The 21,997-nt window shown below is 40.8% G+C and overlaps 1 protein-coding gene across 1 annotated transcript in view; it reads left to right on the top strand.

Annotated features, from left to right (window-relative positions):
• Positions 1–513: 513 nt before the first annotated feature.
• Positions 514–21,997, top strand: part of CLVS2 (clavesin 2) — a 51,482-nt gene continuing 29,998 nt past the window's right edge. The window contains exons 1-2 of the mRNA XM_056566459.1: positions 514–1,899; positions 15,090–15,264. Of these exons, the coding sequence (XP_056422434.1) occupies positions 1,511–1,899; positions 15,090–15,264 (564 nt within the window). The 5' untranslated portion in view covers positions 514–1,510. The remainder of the gene's footprint in view (positions 1,900–15,089; positions 15,265–21,997) is intronic.

Here is a 21,997-nt window from a genome sequence, read left to right on the forward strand (position 1 = left end):
TGGTAAAACCCACTTGTCATTTTATTCATATATTTTCAGAAAAAATAATGTAAGTAGCAGCACAACCTGGAGTTACAGGACAATAATATGCACCACAATTGTTTATTATGGGATATAAAAAGCAGACATGTCAAGAGAATGGACACCTCCTAAACTCAGTGAGCTATTACTGGCACAAACAATACAGCCCCAAAGAGTTAAATGCAAAGTCAGATCTTAATTTTTTGCTATGTGTATTTTGCAAACACACAATGTTTATAAACACACAATGTTTGTAAATATTGAAACAACAAAGATCACAGTGTTTGAAACTAGGGAAATTGGCAAGTGTTGTTCCTTATACATGTAACGACCTAATGGTGGGCTTGAAACAGTGCAGGGAGGGGTTGTGCAGTGAGTGGGACCACAAAGGAAAAAACAGCAGGTGCAGAATGAAATAGAGATCTCTAACAAAGAATGTGAGTGGCATGTTGGGGGGAGATAAGAGCAGGGAGGATGCTGCATACTGCTGAGTCCCAGCTACTAGCTGCATAGTACTGGCTGGGCCAAGGCTGACGTCACCCTCCCTCCAGCAGCAGCAGCAGGACCACAAGTGATTGAATGCACAAAACAGACGGGCAACCTCTCATCTTATTGCCATCCAGCACACAGCAGCTGGGAGCCAGCTATGAAGGCAGGCTGACCACTCTAGTGATGGAGCTGGATTCTCAGGAGCAGGCATCATATGATCTATGGTGGTGTGACAAATAGGAGGAAGTGGAGCCACTGGACCATCCCTTTTCCAGAACCTTATTGCCTGGGAAGAGACTGTCATCACAGCTAGGGGATCACAGCTAGGGGATCACAGCCAGGAGATCATAGCTAGGGGATCAGCTGCAGTGAGCCACATGTAGAGGGTCTCCAGCCTCCTCCTCCTTGATGTTTCCCTGCTCTGTAAGGCTGAATGGTTCTGCTGCTGGATTGGGCTGCTCTCAGGTACTGCATGCTGCCGCATTCTTCCTAGGATGAGATGTATTCAGCTATCTATTGGTACAGGATGGGCTTTAGGAAACCATTGAACAGGCACAGCTGAGAAGACCCCTGAGCTAACAGAGCAAACTGGATTTCTGCATGCACACATTTAAGGAGATTTCATCAGGAAAAGGAGATGCTACTGGCTTGGGATATATATATACTTAAGTATCATGGCTAAAATGCTGAGGATTCTCAATGCTTCTGAATATTAGTGCTGCCTCCTGCCGCCTGGGGGCGCTCCCCTCATCTGTTCAATTGTTATCCTTGAGCCTGGAAGATAAAGCAACAAGGGCTTATATTTGATATTGCTTCATTTTTTTTATGCTGTGAAAAACAAGGGATTCAGTGATTTTGTAGACCTGTAGAGGATTCCTTTCCAGTGGTTTTACCTTGTGTAGTATTCTTCATATCTATCTGGTGTACTGCAGCTTTGCTGGGCACAACTTGCAGGCAGGGCCTCTCAGGAAGGTAAGGTGAACAGTCTTGCCTAGTCAATATGACTCACTTACAGGCTGGCCTGTCTCCTGAGACACTGGAGAAAGCTCGTTTGGAGCTGAATGAGAACCCAGATACCTTGCACCAGGATATCCAGGAGGTAAGAGACATGGTTATTACTCGACCAGATATTGGTTTCCTCAGGACAGATGATGCCTTCATCTTGAGGTTTTTGAGGGCCAGGAAATTTAACCACTTTGAGGCTTTTCGCTTGTTGGCCCAATACTTTGAGTACCGACAACAAAACCTGGATATGTTCAAGAACTTCAAGGCCACTGATCCAGGAATCAAGCAAGGGCTCAAGGATGGATTCCCAGGAGTACTCTCGAATCTTGACCACTTTGGCAGGAAGATACTGGTATTATTCGCTGCTAACTGGGACCAGAGCAGGTAAATTTGGCATGCTAAAAAGTTTGAATGCAACTAGATGGAGCAAATAGGGTTAAATGCATTATACAAGCTTTGAATATATTTTTTTATCCCATAATAGATAGGTTATTGTATATTCAGCTTGTCTTGTAGTCATCAAACTACGTTTCTGCTAGAAACGTGTCCTTTTTCTAGGTTTAAGAATATCGAATACTGGATTGTGTACTCAATAAACTTGGCATTTTGTATTTAAATAACACGTAGAAGTATAGGCCATGTTTGAGCTTTGGACATGTTTATTCTCTTTAGTGACGGAAAGCCTGTGGCACATTACAGGAATGCTTTTTCTCTACTGTCTATATATATATATATATATATATATATATATATATATATATATATATAGGTTCAAATGCAAAGCTGCAACAAAAGTGGAAAAACAGCTGAAAGAGCCATGTTGTATTGTCTGAATAGATCCATGTCTTTATCCTTACAATTGATTCTTGCATCTCATTTACATGCAACATGCATTGTTCTCATTGTTACATAATAACCAACAGATACAGATTTTTGTTGCCGGTACATGAAAGTCAGTTTCTATGCTATGTGTATAATAATGCACCAAGATTTCCATTTATGTAGTATAAGCCTAGTTATATATTACTTTGTGACACCCATCACATTTCTCTTGTGCTTTGAAGGAATGTTGTCTGTGCAGTAAATCTTGGGTATGTGTTTACGTTGATTCCATGTCAATAGTTGGTTTTGCTCGCCCAAACGTTCTGGTAAGTAAATGGTGCTTTCTGGTACACAAGGCATTGTGGCAAATTTCCTTGTCTTCGAGGAAATGAAAAAATGATAAATATAAACATATATTTTTGTAAGTAAGCACGTATTGGAAATAGTTCAGAGAATTGTAACCTACGGGATGGGCATAAATTAGGTGGCCTACTGTTATAGTGATTGGATAACACTTAACAGAAGGGCAATAAACACTGGCCAAAGAATTCATAACAGCATGCAACATGTAGTGAACAGACACACATTTTTGGATGCCAATTTTGTGTCCATTTTTTTAAGGGGGGGGGGGTGGAGAAGGTTAAAGGAAAGATGTTGCTCTTATAGTTAAGTCCATCTGCGTTCAGGGTGTAAAACACTAATAGAGATCATTTCCTTTTTTTTTTCTAAATCCATCCATAAATTCCATCTTTAAAAAAAAGCAAAAAAACAATATGCTGTACACCAACAGCCTAAAGGCCAAAATTTGGCTACATTATTAGGTAGGCCTTTGTGACAGCGTTGAATCACGCTGAGAAAGTCATATTGGTTTATGCAATAGTGTTACAATTGTTCCCTCTATAGTTGACCTATTGTTTCAGATAAACACATCTATAACATTAGAATTCTTTGATTCAATTTCAACCTCATAACAGCTTACGTAATAAATATTGGGCATGCTCCAGCATCCTTATTGGGTCCAAACATACCTACGGTTATAAAAAGAGCTGCAGACACTGTTGGATAGATGTTGGGGTATAAAAACAAAGTAAACCTTTCCTGGATCGTATGGTGGTTTCCAAACTTATATAACTGCCTTTATAGTTTTCAGCCAAGTGTCAAGAAGCTGGTGGCAAGGTTTTCAAGTGCCATAGCCTGGCATGCTCCCTCACTCACCCCCACCTCCCATTGTTTCCTTAAAGGAGTACTCCAGCGCAAAATAACTTATCCCCTATCCAAAGGATAGGGGATAAGTTATAGATCGCGGGGGGTCCGAGCGCTAAGGCTTCCCGGGATCTCCTGGACGGGGCCGCGGCAGTCTGCCGGAAGTGAAGTTTCGTCCCCAGCAGAAAGCCACGGCAGACACTCCCCCTCCATGTATCTCTATGGGATTCATGGAGGGAGTGTGTCGGCCGCCGCGTCATGCGGGGATGAAACGCCCCCTTTCCTGTATATTGCCGCGGCCCCGTACCGAAGAGCGCGGGGGGCCCCAGCGCTCAGACCCCCCTTCGGATAGGGGATAAGTTATTTTACACTATATATGTCCTTTAACTTATTTTCAGGACTCAGGAATCTTGGAAGTGAGTTCGAATGAGAAAATGTGTTGGGCTGTGTCCTTTGAGTAACTTGACTCCATTTCCTTGACACTTGGCAAAAAAATTGATAAGCAATTATACAAGTTTGGCAACCACTATCATCTTCAGGAAAGGTACAGTTTGCTTGTACTCTAACCTGTACTGTTTTCTTTTATCCAAATTTTTTCTTATTTTGGTTGACACGTTGCACAGCCATGCCTTAAGCTAAGATTAGTTGGGGTCTTAAAGCTGAAACCCCTTTCGATCTGACTGATGCCTTCCATATACTAAAATGAAGTGCATCAGTGTGATTGGGCAGCAAGCCAGGGAGTGAAGCGAGGTGCCACAAGCTTCACCTGGCTATTAAGATGGGAAACACTGAGACTCTGACTGATCTTAACTTTTGACATGTCTTTGCAACATGTGAAAAGTTGATAATTATGACAGTAATACTTTAATGTTGTGCAATCATTTAGAATGTAGGAGCTTACATAGGTAAAGCTGCCATGATAGCAATTACAGTTGCTGCTACAATGCCCATTAGATAAAAATTATGCTTGTTTCTAAAGAGTAGTGAGGTGCAACTACTGATCAATGTAGGTGATATATAAAGGTGACAAAAGTTATTGGAGTGAAGATTGTTGGGAGGCCATAAGGGATAGAGACTTAAGTCATTATAATTATCTTATGACAGAAAACATTTGTTGTTGACAGTAGTTTTGGTGAAATGTCCCATTCTAAGCTTTGCAAAGAGGTCCCATGCTTAACCCCTACAGGACCCATGACGTAACGGTACGTCCAGACACCCTGGGTCTTAAGGACCAAGGATGTACATTTACGTCATGGGCAGTTCTGGTCCCCGCCGTGCGCCGGGCGGGGATCGGACCGGGATGCCTGCTGAAATCATTCAGCAGGCATCCCGTGCAAATGCTCAGGGGGTCATTAGACCCCCCATGTCGGCGATCGCCGCAAATCGCATGTGAATTCACACATGCGATTTGCGGCTATTCCGGCGATGCGGGTCACGTGCGACCCGCTGACCCGGAGATACAAGGTGATCGGGGGTGTATGATACACCCCCTATCACCCACTGTATCTATGGGGAGGTGGCGATTTCGCCACCCCCCCAGGATCGCTGCTATTGGCTGGACGATCGTCCAGCCAATAGCAGCCGGCAAGGGAGGGGTTAACAGCATCTTCCCACAGCTCCCGCCGCTGGCTGAGTTCAGTCAGCGGTCAGAGCTGCTGGAGGAAGACCGGGACCCCCCCTCTGCCGAGATCGGAGCCCCCAGAGAAGAAAAGAAGCCCCCCATAGATCAGGGAAAGCATACAGCCCAGGGAAAGGTAGGGTAAATAGTAAAAAATAGTTAAAAAAAGTAAAAAAAAAAATTCCCCCCCCTGACCCCCTAATAGGTCTCCAAGGGTCTTCTGCAGTTTTTCAGTGTGACCCGGGCCCTATTAGGGGTTCAGGGCGCTGCATTAACCCCCCCCCCCATTTTTTTGGGGGGCTACAGCATTTTTTCCCCACCATATAACGGTGTGTGATTTCTAATCACACACCGTTATATATAGTATATACCAAGCACACACACAGTACATAAACCCCCACACACACACTACCCTCCCCCCCCGCCATCGCCCCCCCGCCACCGTAGAAAAAAGGCGATGGCTCACCGGGCATTTTCGGTAGCGGAGGCATACGCTTTTCTTGCCTCCGACTCCGAATCTGTCAGTGAGGACGATGAAGATCCAACATTTCTGTGTTCTTCATCGTCCTCCTCATCATCTAGTACTGATGATGAGCCCCCTGCATGGCGGCGGAGACGCCGCCAGGCAAGGCCATGCACCCCCCATGATAGTGGCCCAGTGGCCGGCACTAGTGCGAGAGGTGATGCCGCTCGTACTAGGAGTCCGACCACCAGACAGGTTTACCGGAGCCCCCTTCCGGTGAACCTGTCTGGAGACCCCAGAGGGTTATCAGCCACGGGTTCAGGAGTTTGTTGGCGACTCCAGAATCCGGATTGACAATTCTGGATTCACCAAAATTGACTATTTCAGTTATTTTTTCAGTGACAGTTTTGTCAATCACATGGTGGAGCAGACGAATCTGTATGCCAGGCAGTTCATTGCCCACCACCCTGATTCTTTTTTGGCCAGGTCCAATGAATGGTGCGCCATTGATGCAGCAGAAATGAGGACATTTTGGGGCCTCTTGCTGCATATGGGCCTAGTCAAAAAACCAAGTGTTAGACAGTACTGGAGCGGGGACATCCTCTACCAGACCCCGCTTTACAGTATGGTCATGACACGGAGGCGGTTCGAGGCCATTTGGAAATGCCTGCATAATGCAGATAATGCGGCATGTCCACCCTGAGGTGATCCCGCCTATGACCGGCTTTACAAAGGGAGGCCGGTCATCGATCACTTAGGGGACAAATTTTTGGAGGCCTATGTACCCCTCAGGGAGCTCTCGGTTGATGAGTCTCTTATCAGTATTAAGGGGAGACTCATCTTCCCCCAGTATATTCCCTTGAAGCGGGTGCGGTACGGCGTGAAGCTCTATAAACTTTGTGAGAGTACCTCCGGGTACACTCTCAAGTTTAGAGTGTATGAGGGACGAGATTCCCGTATTGAACCTCCAGATTGTTCCCCCACAAGCTCGTTTGGGAGCTTGTGCACCCATTGCTGGATAAGGGTTACCACGTGTACGTGGACAACTTTTATACCAGCATCCCTCTCTTCACATCCCTTGCCGCCAGATCCACGTCCGCTTGTGGGACCGTGCGGAAAAACCAGAGAGGCCTCCCTCTAAATTTTGTTAAGACACCTATTCCCAAGGGTGAGTCCCGTGCCCTTGCCCATGAAAACCTGTTGCTGGTCAAGTATAAGGATAAGAGGGATGTCCTTATGCTGACCACTATTCATGGCAACGGCAGCTCACCTGTCCCTGTGCGAGGTACCACAACACCGGTCCTCAAGCCCGATTGTATTCTGGACTACAATCGGTATATGGGGGGAGTTGATCTTTCTGATCAAGTCCTCAAGCCATATAACGCCATGCGGAAAACACGGGTATGGTACAAGAAAGTTGCGGTCTACATGGTACAGGTTGCCATGTACAACTCTTTTGTACTGTCCCAGTACGCTGGCAACACAGGGACATTCCTCCAGTTCCAAGAAGAAGTCCTAAAGGTCCTGATCTTTGGCGACCGGGAAAGAGCAGGCTGGACTTCCCAAGGAACTGAAGTAATAGGTGCCAGGATGGTCCCAGGCCAACACTTTCCAGGTGAGGTCCCCCACACTGGAAAAAAGGGACGAGCCCAGAAAAGATGCAGAGTGTGTTACAAGAGGGGGATTCGGAAGAACACCACCACTCAATGTGACACTTCAGGGAGTATCACACTTCCATGTAGTTCTAAATTTTCCCTCTTAATTTTAATTTTCCACAATTTGACCCAAATGTACCAAGTCCAGAGTACATTCCAAGTTTTAACCCCATAAAACCACTAAATTGCCCAAAAAAATATTTAATCCAAAAAAACAAAAACAAAAAACTAATAAGACCTCTGGGGGTATTTTTTTAATAAAAAATGGGTCATGGGTCACTGAGTCACTATCATCGGGGACTTTTTATGTTGCCTCAAATGCGCAGCGCTCTCTCTCCACCTGAGCGGGGTGCGCATTTGAGGCAACAAGTTAGGGACGGCCACACATATCACATTCTAGAATGATGATTCAGAGCTTAGGGTTTGGGGCGGGCATATTTTTTTTTTTGGCTATGCTCTGGGTCATCATTCTGGGAACATAATCTGTTTTATAATTTTATGTCCCACTGTACCCCATTTTTGTTACTTAGTGTACCCCAATTATTTACCCCATGTAATGCCCCTTGAGGGGGGGGGGGGGGTCCCACTGTTCTGGCTCCATAGGAGAAAGCCAAAGCTCAAGGACCCTGACTGATCTCCGGCACCTCTGAGACCGGTGTGCACGCTGTTTACGCCCAGACTTGAGGTATGTACTTACTCCAAAGAAATGTATTTACACATTTACAATGACATTTTCTCCTTTTACCACTTGTGAAAATGAAAAATTTGGGGTAACCCCAGCATTTTAGTGTAAAAAAAAATCAAATTTTTCATTTTCACATCCCACTTCATGAATATTTATCAAACACCTGTGGGGTGTTAAGGCTCTTTGTACCCCTTGTTATGTTCCTTGAGGGGTGCAGTTTCCAAAATAGTATGCCATGTTTTTTTTTTTTTTTTTGCTGTCCTGGCACCATAGGGGCTTCCTAAATGCGACATGTCCCCCCCATTTCAGCAAAATTTGCAAATGTGACTCCTTCTCTTCTGAGCATTGTAGCGCTCCCGTAGTGCATTTGACGTCCACTTATAGGGTACTTCCATACTCAGAAGAGATGGGGTTACAAATTTTGGGGGGTATTTTCTGCTATTAACCCTTGCTAAAATGTGAAATTTGGGGGGAAACACACATTTTAGTGGAAATTTTTTTTTTTACATATGCAAAAGTCGTGAAACCCCTGTGGGGTATTAAGGCTCACTTCATTCCTTGTTACGTTCCTCAAGGGGTCTAGTTTCCAAAATGGTATGCCATGTGGTTTTTTTTTGCTGTTCTGGCACCATAGGGGCTTCCTAAATGCGACATGCCCCCCGAGCAAAATTTGCTCTCAAAAAGCCAAATATGACTCCTTCTCTTCTGAGCATTGTAGTTCGCCCGTAGTGCACTTCAGGTCAACTTATGGGGTACCACCATACTCAGAAGAGATGGGGTTACAAATTTTGGGGGGTATTTTCTGCTATTAACCCTTGCAAAAATGTGAAATTTGCGACATGGCCCCCGAGCAAAATGTGAAATTTGGGGGGAAACACATTTTAGTGAATTTTTTTTTTTTTTTACATATGCAAAAGTCGTGAAACCCCTGTGGGGTATTAAGGCTCACTTCATTCCTTGTTACGTTCCTCAAGGGTTCTAGTTTCCAAAATGGTATGCCATGTGTTCTTTTTTTTTGCTGTTCTGGCCCCATAGGGGCTTCCTAAATGCGAAATGCCCCCCAAAAACCATTTCAGAAAAACGTACTTTCCAAAATCCCCTTGTCGCTCCTTCGCTTCTGAGCCCTCTACTGCGCCCGCCGAACACTTTACATAGACATATGAGGTATGTGCTTACTCGAGAGAAATTGGGCTACAAATACAAGTATAAATTTTCTCATTTTACCCCTTGTAAAAATTCAAAAATTGGGTCTACAAGAACATGCGAGTGTAAAAAATGAAGATTTTGAATTTTCTCCTTCACTTTGCTGCTATTCCTGTGAAACACCTAAAGGGTTAAAACGCTGACTGAATGTCATTTTGAATACTTTGGGGGGTGCAGTTTTTATAATGGGGTAATTTGTGGGGTATTTCTAAGATGAAGACCCTTCAAATCCACTTCAAACCTGAACTGGTCCCTGAAAAATAGTGAGTTTGAAAATTTTGTGAAAAATTGGAAAATTGCTGCTGAACTTTGAAGCCCTCTGAAACACGCCAATTTTATGATGCAAACATAAAGTAGACATATTGGAAATGTGAATACATTTTTTTTAAATTTGGAATATCCATTTCCCTTACAAGCAGAGAGCTTCAAAGTTAGAAAAATGCAAAATTTTCTATTTTTTCATAAAATTTTGGGATTTTTCACCAAGAAAGGATGCAAGTATTGACAAAAATTTACCACCATGTTAAAGTAGAATATGTCACGAAAAAACAATCTCGGAATCAGAATGATAACTAAAAGCATTCCAGAGTTATTAATGTTTAAAGTTACAGTGGTCAGATGTTCAAAAAATGCTCTGGTCCTAAGGTGTAAAATGGCCTGGTCCTTAAGGGGTTAATATTACATCCTTGATTGTGGCAACTAAATATTTAATGAGTAATAAATAATTGTGTTGCGGTAATGTCCTGCTTATAGGGGTTGTCCCTGGAAATTACACTTATTCCCTATCCACAAGAGATAAGCGTCTGACCACTGGGGCGCCCCTGGAATCTCCAAAATGGGGGTCTGGCTACTCACCTGTACTAAGAGGTGGCTTGCACCATTCAAGATGTGAGGAATATATATATATACATATATATATATATATACATATATATATATATATATATATATATATATATATAAAAGGGGTCAAGTAATTTCCTCAGGGAGAGGAACACCGCTTCCGGTGTAAAACGGAGATTCAAAAAGGCCATTAGCACTCTGTGGGATTTCTGGGTAAGAAGTATGCAAAGTAACTCATCACACCACCTTCTCAGGTAGAATGCCCTAAGATCAGCTATGGCTCCAGTTACTTTGTATACTTCTTATATATATATATACACTTAGCCATATATATAGGTATACATCCCTCTGTCATTTGACACATAAGATATATATAATTAAGTACATTGCTATTGATGATAAGTTACCATAGCAGTTACATAAAAATATTCCATTAAAAAACACTAAACCATATAGTGTCTAACTATCTATGATACACTAAATAATGGAAAAATATATCATTTCTAGCTACTATGATGCATTCCCTAGATATCATTCACAAATAGAACATATGCATATCACAAATAGAATATATGTATGACAATCATTTAGCAGAATCTAGACATAAATATATTTTCTTAACACAGGTTCAGATTTTGCGGTTTCCTGCTGTTTCCCAGAGAAAGGAGAAGTTCGCTAATATTGTAACGCCCCAAGGGTGTGGACACACTGTGCCACAAGGAGCAGCTGCCCAGGCAGGCAGAATGGGGCAAAAGTGACAATAAAAAGCGTCAAATGCAGCAATGCTGATATAGGTGTTTATTTACAAGCAGGTACAGAGTCCAAATGATAAGGCATTGTCAAATCCAAAAAATGGCAGGGATCAGCAGACAGACAGACAGGCTTCAGGACAGGCAGGTTACAAAGACCTAGCAGAGCAGGATGAACAACCAGAATACAACCTTGATGAAGCATCAGGAAACAGGTGAGGGACGTTTATGTAGGGAGTGGCATCCATTAGGGAATTTAGGGACACAGTAAACGTTGCACGATGCTGCTATGAGCCAGGACACATGGTACACCGGTGGATGCCAACCAGCAGCGTTACAAATGTATAGCACAGTCCTTGCATGAATTTGTAAGTATAAATGTATAAGATCTTAACACAGGTTCAGACGCTTGCGCTTTTCTGCTTCCCAGACTTGCTTTCCATATAACTGACTATTATTTAGGAGAATCCTAGAATTAACATATAAGTATGAGATCTTGAGGCAGGTTCACAGAACTTTTATTGAGAGTAGAATGACAATACAGGTGTCAGGTGTATACTTGACCCTTTTGGATGACTACAAGGTTTGGGGAGAATTTTTTTCTATTTCCATGATACCTTTTTCCAAGGCTTCCAAATTATTATAATGGACAAAGGAAACTTGTATAGAATTAATTTCCCAGTGGATTTCCCCCCAAAGCATGATTTTCAAGCATGATCCCATAACCATTGCACATGTCTTATATTACCATGTGCCTTATATAACAGATTTAATGCAGATTTCCATAGCAGATTATGACCGTCACTGTGCACACTGAGGCTGACTTGAGCTGTCAGTTGTCAGTCAAAACCATTGAGATTGCCACAAGACATTGAATATTCTGCAATGATTCTGCCATAATTCATTATTGGAGACAGTATGATTATATTAGGTTACATTACATTAAAATCATTCCTGAAAATAGTACACTTTATGAAAAACCATTGTATAATACAGAACATTGTGATCCATTAGAACAGATATTTAAAATAGTGAAAAGAGCAGCATAAGACATGTTGACATTTCATATTACAGAGAAAGAAGTGCTACTATTTTCATAAAAAAAACGGCATACATTAACATGTGGTTCATAGCTAACTATTCACAATACATGATTTAAACTGATAACATTGTTCACAACAGACATTTCTGTAATGCAAAATAATGACTTTTTTTTTTTTTTTTTTTAGATAAACAGTAGACACTTTGCTGGTACTTAAAGTGGAACTCCTGTATTTAACTTCATATTACCTATCCACGAGATAGGGAATAAGTGTTGGATTACAGGTGTCCGACTGCTGGGACCCCACACGATCTCCTGTCTGGCGCCATGTCTCTCCTCATGCATGGAGAAGTGTCAATGACCGCATGTCCACTCCATGCATCAGAGATACACAGGCGCTATGCTGTGGATATTGGATAAGAAGTTGTATACCGGAGTTCCCCTTAAAGATCTCACAACATCACATTAACCTCAACAACATTTACATTAAATACATGTGCTGTGGGATTTAAAGAGAATTTGACAAATTTGGCTCCTAAAGAATAAATTAGAACATTTTTAAAGATTGGTTCTCGAGTTAGAATACCGCTAAAACAGGGTGGTGGAGTGGGTGGTGGTTTGCCATCAAATTAGCTAATATCATCTTAAAGATGATGCTGTCATACTAGTCAGACACTTAAAAGTCAGGTTTACTGAGAAATGTATTGCAGTTCCCAACTGTTAAAGAAGTGATTTGTTAATACAGTAGAAACAAGTGTATTTAAAATAATTCCATAATGATCCATGTTTTACCAATACCTGTTTGCCAAATGAAGGCTCATGGGCCCTTTAGGAAAAGTTTACCTTGGGCCATATTGTGCAACCTGTCTTCATGGTCACCCAAGTCAGAAGTTTAGCTACAGTCTTAATTACTTAAAGTGTAACTGTCAGATCTCACAAGAAAAATTTATAAATAAATAAAAATAAAAAAAATGAATGTAACTCAGTACCTAAGCCTGATCATGTACATGTAGTTTTTATGCCTCTATCACCTATATTTATTATGAAATCCCTCTTCTTATTAGCTCACAGTGTTAGAAATCCTCTCAATGGAAAGGGGCGTGTCCCTTCCTTGTGGCGGTGGGAGGTGATTGGTGTGTCTGCTCATGCAGCCTTGGCCATGATTCATTACTTATCCATGACTAATGGACAAGCCTGATGTCTCTGCAGGACTGGTTACTGTCCCAGTAGGTATTGAGACCCCTAGTGGTGGGATTTTCAGGAACTGTTTTCTTTATTAAATATTCAAAAATGTTTGAACAACCATATTAAAAAAGATCTTTAATTTTCATCAGTAACGTCATATAAAAAGTTTTTGGGACACATGCCATAAATGTATGCAGCTGCAGTAAATAAGGTTGTGCATACTGCCATATATTTATGGCACGAATATGAAGTGAGCACAGAATTTTTGCCTCACAGCTGGTCAGTTCCAGGGACTCACCGGTAATAATGGACATCAGCAATCACTCTTATGCCTGCCATTAACCCTGTAGATGCTTTGAACAATGCCAACTTTTTTAGTACAAAAATGTGGGACTTTTAGGTATGTTATGCCAGCTTTGCCACTTTGGTGTGGTTTAGCATAAGAGGGGCATGGCATTCAAATCTTCTGATGGCTAATGGACATCATGTAATGTGATTGTTAGTATGCCTGTGGCAGGATTTGAAGGCCTACTTGTTTCTCTGCTTGACATTGTGGTAAAGAAATCAACTGTGTACCTCCACATGTCTGGCACTTCCTTGGGAATAACTTCTAAACACCTCAAGATTTAACATCCTGGGTTTACACAGCCATCATACAGTTCCAGAACTTGATGCTTTCAATTGCTCCAAAGGCTAACCTACTTTAGCGCATAAAATAGATCAGTCCAATAACAAGTCTTATGAATATACTGGAGAAAGCAGGTAAAAAAGTATGTATATCAACAGTAAATGTGTCCTATATCGACATGACCTGAAAATCTAGCTATTGCTCCAAACCTGCCATTATAAAGCCAGGTTATAGTCTGCATCTTCACATGGGAACAAGGATTTTCCTATGACCTGATGAAACAATGATGGAACTGCTCTGCCATAATGACTATGATTATGTATACAGGCTAAAGGGGAGGCTTGAAAGCCAAAGGCTACCAAAAATGATTAACCAAAGATAGACAATGTAAAAACATTGCTACTGAATACTAACCACATGTTACACACCTTCTTGACCATTGGAAAGTTATGTGATGTTAAAAATATATAATTTTTCTACTCCATTTTGGATTTCTTAAAAAAAAAAAAAATCCTTCAGTTGGATAACCCCTTTAAAGTTGCCTTTCCTGAGTATTCAGTGAGTATTCAGACCCTGACCGATCACTAGAATATTTCTTTGCTTTGTGCCCATCGAAGCAAGATAGTCTCATGAACTTATATAATGTTACTGTCTCAGTCACATGACACAGGGTCAGGAGTAAACACGCTAAGCGTACACTTGTCCCGTCTCTATGTTCAGTCAAGGGCTAAACACTGAGACTCAGACTGATCAAAACTTTTTAAATGTCTCCCTGACATTTCATACGTTTTTTCTAATGAAAGTGCCAATTTATAAAAATTGTGCAAAGGAAATATATGAAATACAACTAGAGTAGGAATAAATTGTTGGGGACAATGGAGAAGAAAACATTAAATCTTAGCACAGTGTGTGAGTGAGATCTCTGGAGCTGTGTGTATGAGACTACTTTCTATGAGGTCAGTGGACTTCTCCACACAAAAAATGTAAAGATCAGAGCTGCAGAGAGTTGGGGAAATAGGCTACACAATAGAGATTGTCTGTTTTTTCATGGATACTAGAATAGCACTGTAACTTTTTTTTCCAATTTGGTGGAAAAACACCTTTAAATGGGTACTCCGGTGAAATTTTTTTTTCTTTCAAATCAACTGGTGCCAGAAAATTAAACAGATTTGTAAGTTAATTCTATTTAAAAATAGTAATCCTTCCTGTACTTATCAGCTGCTGAATGCTACAGATGAAGTTGTGTAGTGCCTTTCAGTGTGACCACTGTGCTCTCTTTCTTTGTAGTATACAGCAGCTGATAAGTACTGGAAGGATTAAGATTTTTTTTAATACAAGTAATTTACAAATCTGTTTAACTTTCTGGAACCAGTTGGTTTAAAAAAAAATAATAAGTTTTCCACCAGATATCCCCCTTAGGAAAATTAAAACTTTATGAGACAAATTTCTAATTTTTAAATATTAATTTTCTCTTTTAGATACACACTTGTAGACATTTTGCGTGCCATATTGCTATCTCTGGAAGCTATGATAGAAGATCCAGAACTCCAAGTCAATGGATTTGTATTGATTATAGACTGGAGCAACTTTACTTTCAAACAAGCCTCAAAATTGACCCCAAGTATGCTGAGATTAGCGATAGAAGGACTTCAGGTAAGAAGATCGTTCACTTCTATGTTGTTCATCTTTGCCAACAGTACTACTCTTGTAGTGTATTTAAAGTGGTGTATAAAGACGTCAATTTATTATTTTCCAATGTTATACCTTAACAGTTTAGTGGAAGTACTATTCTTATGACTCTGCCTTTAAGTACAGTAATAACTACTGTATTTTATCTATCTGTTGTGAAAACAATCTATCTATATATATATAAAACTCAACATGTGTGTGTGTTTGTGTATGTATGTTCCACAAAAACTTTCAAACGGCTAAAGATATTAACATGAAACTTGGCACACATGTTACTTATATGTCAACAACAAACATAGGGTAGGTAATTTAACCCTTACTCACCCCCATTTGCCAGGGGAGGGGCTTATGTTTAAAGTCCCATACATGTCAATGGGAAATATATGTTACTGCATAACTTCCAAACGGCTGGAGATATTTCAATAATACTTGGTCGCATGTTACTTATATGTCCACTTAAAATATAGGATAGTAAATTTAACCCTTAACTACCCCCATTTGTGAGGGTCGGGTTTTTTTTTTAAAGTCCCATGCAAATCAATGGGAAATGTATGTTCCCATATAATTTCCGTAGGGCTGGAGCGATTTCAATACCTGGTACACATATTACAGGTTGGGATAGGAGGTCGAGATATAAGGATGGGATATGAGGATGGGTTAGGAGGTCGGGATAGGAGGACGGAGATAGAAGGTCAGGATAGGAGGTCGGGATATGAGGACGGGATGGGAGGTCGGGATAGGAGGTCAAGATAGGAGGTCGGGATAGGAGGACGGGATATGAGGAGGAGATATGAGGTCGGGATAGGAGGTCGGGATAGGAGGATGGGATAGGAGGACAGGATAGGAGGTCTGGATAGGAGGTCTGTATAGGAGGTTGGGATAGGAGGTCGAGATAGGAGGTCGAGATAGGAGGATGGGATAGGAGGTTGAGATAGGAGGAGGGGAAAGGAGGACAGGATAGGAGGTCAGGATAGGAGGTTGGCATAGGAGCTCGAGATTGGAGGACGGGATAGGAGGTTGGGATAGGAGGTGGGGATAGGAGGTCTGGATAGGAGGTCGAGATAGGAGGACTGGATAGAAGGACAGGATAGGAGGTCGAGATAGGAGGTCGAGATAGGAGGATGGCATAGGAGGATGGAATAGGAGATCGAGATAGGAGGTCAGGATAGGAGGACGGGATAGGAGCACAGGATAGGAGGATGGGATAGGAGGACGGGATAGGAGGACGGGATAGGAGATCGGGATAGGAGATCGGGATAGGAGGTCGGGATAGGAGGACGGGATAGGAGCACAGGATAGGAGGACGGGATAGGAGGACGGGATAGGAGGACGGGATAGGAGATCGGGATAGGAGATCGGGATAGGAGGTCGGTATAGGAGGTCGGGATAGGAGGACGGGATAGGAGGTCGAGATAGGAGGTCGAGATAGGAGGACGGCATATGAGGATGGGATAGGAGGTCGGGACAGGAGGTTGAGATAGGAGGACAGGATAGGAGGTCGGGATGTGGGGTTGGGATATGACAACAATATATGAGGACTGGATATGAAGTCAAAAGCTTCCTCCTTTGTTTATTTTCCTCCCCAACAAGGATTAAGAAGGAAATACCGGGCAACGCCGGGTACTCAGCTAGTATATATATAAAACTCAATGTGTGTGTGTGTGTGTATGTATGCTCTACAATCATGTCCAAACAGCTGAAGATATTAACATGAAACTTGGCACACATGTTACTTATATGTCAACAACAAACATAGGATAGGTGATTTAACCCTTACTCACCCCCATTCGCCAGGGTCCCAACCTCATGACCACAGTGCTCTCTGCTGACATCTCTGTCCATTTTAGGAACTGTCCAGAGCAGGATATGTTTTCTATGGGGATTTTCTCCTGCTCTGGACAGTTCCTAAAATGGACAGAGGTGTCAGCAGAGAGCACTGTGGTCATGATGTCAGCAGAGAGCTCTGTGTTCCAAAATGAAAAGAATATCCTCTGTAGTATTCAGCAGCTAATAAGTACTGGAAGGACTAAGATTTTTTAATAGAAGTAATTTACAAATCTTTCTGGCACCAGTTTATAAAAAAAAAAAAAAATTCCATCAGAGTACCCCTTTAAGATTTTTAAATAGAAGTCATTTACAGAACTGTTTAACTTTCTTGCATTTGTTAATTTAAAAAAAAAAATATTTTTTCCAGTGGAGTACCCCATTTATAAACGGCGCTGCAGCACGGCAGGGTTATGAAGCCAGCCCATGAGCTGAGCTCGCATCATACCTGCACAGTCCCGGCTGCCATCAGCCAGGATCCGTGGCTAAAGCCAGGATCCGTGGCTAATGCTGGACATCGCCGTTCAGGCAGATGTCCGGCATTAACTCTATAGACACTGCAATCAAAGTTGATAGCCGCGTCTAAAGTGAAAGTGAAAGCTTTCCACAGCTCAGTCGGGCTGATCAGGACCATCGCGGTGAAAATGTGATGTCCCGATCAGCTAGGACGCAGCAGGAGGGTGACTTACCTGCCTCCTGTGCATCCGATTGGCGAATGATTGCTCCAAGCCTGAAATCCGGGCTTGAGCAATTGACCGCTGATAACACTGATCAATGCAATGCAATGGCATTGATCAGTGTATTGAATCAATGTACTGCATGTTATAGTCCCCTATGGGGGCTATAACATTGCAAAAAAATAAAAAGTGAAAAAAATAAAGTTAATAAAGATGATTTAACCCCTTCCCTAATAAAAGTCTGAATCACCCCCCTCTTCTTATTTAAAAAAACTAAAAAACTGTGTAAAAAAAAATATAAATAAACATATGTAGTATTGCCGCATGCTTAAATGTCCAAACTATAAAAATATATTGTAAATTAAACAGCACAGTCAATGGTTTATGCGCAAAAAAAAAATCCAAAGTTCAAAATAGCGTATTTTTGGTCACTTTCTACACCATAAAAAAAAATTATAAAAAACGATCAAAAAGTCAGATCAAAACAAAAAAGGTACTGATAAAAACTTCAGATCACGGTGCAAAAAAAACAAGGCCGCACAACAATGTGGAAAAATAAAAAAGTTATAGGGGTCAGAAGATGACAATTTTAAACTTATTAATTTTCATGCATGTAGTTATGATTTTTTTCCCGAAGTACAACAAAATCAAACCTATATAAGTAGGGTATCATTTTAATCGTATGGACCTACTAAATAAAGATAATGTGTCATTTTTACCGAAAAGTGCATTGTGTAGAAACAGAAGCCCCCAAAAGTCACAAAATGGCATCTGTTCTTCAATTTTTGGTGCACAATGATTTTCTTTTTTTGGTTTCACCGTAGATTCTTGGGTAAAAAGACTGATGTCATTACAAAGTAGAATTGGTTGCGCAAAAAATAAGCCGTCATATGGATTTGTAAGTGCAAAATTGAAAGGGTTATGATTTTTAAAAGGTAAAGAAAAAAAAGGAAAGTGGAAAAATGCTATGTCCTTAAGGGGTTAATATCATTCAGACCAGGTGCCTATTGGATTAGATGTAGAACTGAAAAAACCTGATAAGGTAACAGATTACTTTGTTCAGAACATTTATGTGATGTTAGCTGCAGTAAACTAGGACTTTGAAGTATGAAATGCCTTTAATATGTCACTTTAACATTAAATTGATACATTTTAGCTTTGTCAGAAGACTAATGATGTCAGTTTCCAGCACATCTACTGTTATCTATAGACCTATACTAATGCAGCCACCTTAATTCACTATTTCACATTGTTACCTTATGTGCATTAAATAACATATATATAGGTATATGTCCAGCATGCGGCATAGGTGAACTGACCCTAAATCTCAACGCACCTGATGCCGCAACTGATGACAACGTGCATCAGTTGTCATCAATTGTATGGCATTTGGCGTCCATTGTTTCTGGCACTGGATAGGGGAATGCAGTAAGCTGTGTTCCCCTGTCCAGTGCTGTCCAGTGTGTCCAACCATCCGCCGTCAAAATTGGGATCCTGGATGATTGTGAACTGTCCCATTTAAATGAATAGGATCAGTTCTATTCAGTGTCTGAAACTATGCCGGACAATTGATATATGTAAACCCAACCTTACAGAGTGCACCTATAGTGCATGTGATTTGGCAAAGCCATCTCCAAACACATCTTTATGCTCCACCAGAAATATATACAGTATGCATTTTAAATTAAAAGTATTTAAATTATTAAAATATAAAAATAAATGGAGGGCCAATGGTCTTATAATGGAAATAAAAGTGTCCATAGACTATTACAGTCTCATGTAAGAAATAATAACTTAGCTGGGCAGCACCTATACTTACTAAGATAAAAATAGAGGAAAAATATATACCTCTTATAGACACAAACATATGGAAGAATAATAACATAATATTATTACATTTATTTATTTCTTTTTTTTTACAAATGTCCAAAAAATTGGAAAAATATATGCAGTTAAGGCTTATGGAAAACATTTTTCCATAGGTCTTTATTAGCCACTTAATGTCCACAATACATGTTTTGTCAGCAAGGGAAAAGGATTTCGGTTCTGAATATTGCTGCAGTTTAGCACTTGCATGACAGCAAATCATCTGCTCTTACTGCCAGGAGCAGGGACGCCTCTGATGCTTGTATTTTAAGATGCGGATGGGTTACCTTATGAAGTTCTCCAGGTATGCTACGTATTTTAATTTACATGGCTGTGCCTGTGGCAGGGCTGGATGGGTCGTCTGTCATCTTTTTATTGACAGGATAATACACAACAGTAGTAGTAGTGCAGGTTATTATATAAGCAATCAGGAGATTGCACATCCAAGTCCAAGAGGACTTTTTAAAAGAAAAATGTAAAGTTTAGCAAAATATATATTATATATATATATATATATATATATATATATATATATATATAAAAACGAATATGCATTTTTTATTTAGAAAATAAAACCACACGTTTTTGGTATCCCACATGGTGAACATTTTCAAATGAAAAAAATAATAAATAAAAAAAATCACCAGAATTGCTATATGATGTTAGTCTGCTTTCCCAAAAAAAAAAAAAAAAAAAGCTGTCAAAAAAACCATGTGTAACCATGTAAAATAAAAATGTGATAGCTGTTGGAAGGCGGCAATGAGAAAATAAAGAGAATTGCGTGGGCATTAAGGGGTTAAACAATTCTGCTCCCTTTCTTTTCTACAGCTGTAAGATATTTATCCATCCTCTTGCGTTGCATCTCCCCCCTGCACATTCGCCACTCTGATAAGACCTGTGATGCTAAGCAGTTGGGTTCTAAGGATTTCCTTGGCTACAAACCTCACTGTTTCTAGAGTGTGGGCGGGGACGGGTTTCTACTTAAAGGGGTATTCCAGGCCAAAACTTTTTTTTATATATCAACTGGCTCCAGAAAGTTAAACAGATTTGTAAATTACTTCTATTAAAAAATCTTAATCCATCCAATAATTATTAGCTTCTGAAGTTGAGTTGTTGTTTTCTGTCTAACTGCTCTCTGATGACTCACGTCCCGGGAGCTGTGCAGTTCCTATGGGGATATTCTCTCATCATGCACAGCTCCCGGGACGTGACATCATCATTGAGCAGTTAGACAGAAAACTTCAGAAGCTAATAACTATTGTAAGGATTAAGATTTTTTAATACAAGTAATTTACAAATCTGTTTAACTTTCCGGAGCCAGTTGATATATATAAAAAAAGGTTTTGCCTGGAATACCCCTTTAAAGGAGTACTCTGTCAGTAGGGTGTTTTTTGTTTTTAAAGATACCCAGCATACCCCTTATTAAAAAAAAAAAACCTTTATTCTCCTCCTGTGAACCCCCTGGTGCCTTTTGTATTGCTGCTCCTGTCCCTGGTGCAATACTTTTTCTGGTGCTAGGAGTTGGTCACAGTGTAGCTCAGCAAATTACTGGCCACAGCGTTGTCCCGCCTCAACTAGTGATTGGCTAAGCTGCAATGTGACATATTGAGCCCTGGCCCCAGTTTTCTTCCTAGTGCTGGGGCTCAATATGTCACATTGCCGTTTAGCCAGTCACTAGCTGAGGTTGGACACCGCTGCAGCCAGGGATTCATTAAACTACACTGTGATGGATTGACCTCTGTCTTTGGCAGATATCTGTGAGTTTGTTTTTTTTCTTGTCTCGTATACTGCGTTCTACTGCTGAATTTGAATATTCTGGCTATAGACTTTTAGAATAATTACTTGGTAATCCTTCTTGTCTGCTTATTCTGTCTATAATGCGACCTCCTTGCATTGCCTAGTGAACTGTTAATCTGAACTGTTAAGCTGTTAAACCTTTGGAATCTGATTTTGTATATACATGGGCCCAGATTTATCAAACTATGTGAAAAGAAAAAGTGAATAAATTTTCCCACAGCAACCAATCACAGCTCAACTAACGAGCTCTGGTAAAGTGAAAGCTGAGCTGTGATTGGTTGCTGTGGGAAAATCACTCCATTTTTTCTATCACACAGTTTGATAAAACTGGATATATATTTTGGATATATATTCTTCTGACTCTGGTTAATCTTTTGTTAGCTGTCATTGTCCTGACAAGTCCAACCTTTGGGTTGGTCATGAAAAAGGTTAGACATTCTATCAGGAATAGCAGACTGATTTAACTCAGTAAGGTGTGTAAGGGACACATCAAGAGGCTGTAGAAGAGAAGGTGAGCAAAATTAAAAAAAAAG

Source organism: Hyla sarda, chromosome 3 (assembly GCF_029499605.1).
Source record: "Hyla sarda isolate aHylSar1 chromosome 3, aHylSar1.hap1, whole genome shotgun sequence".
NCBI classification, from domain to species: Eukaryota; Metazoa; Chordata; class Amphibia; order Anura; family Hylidae; genus Hyla; species Hyla sarda.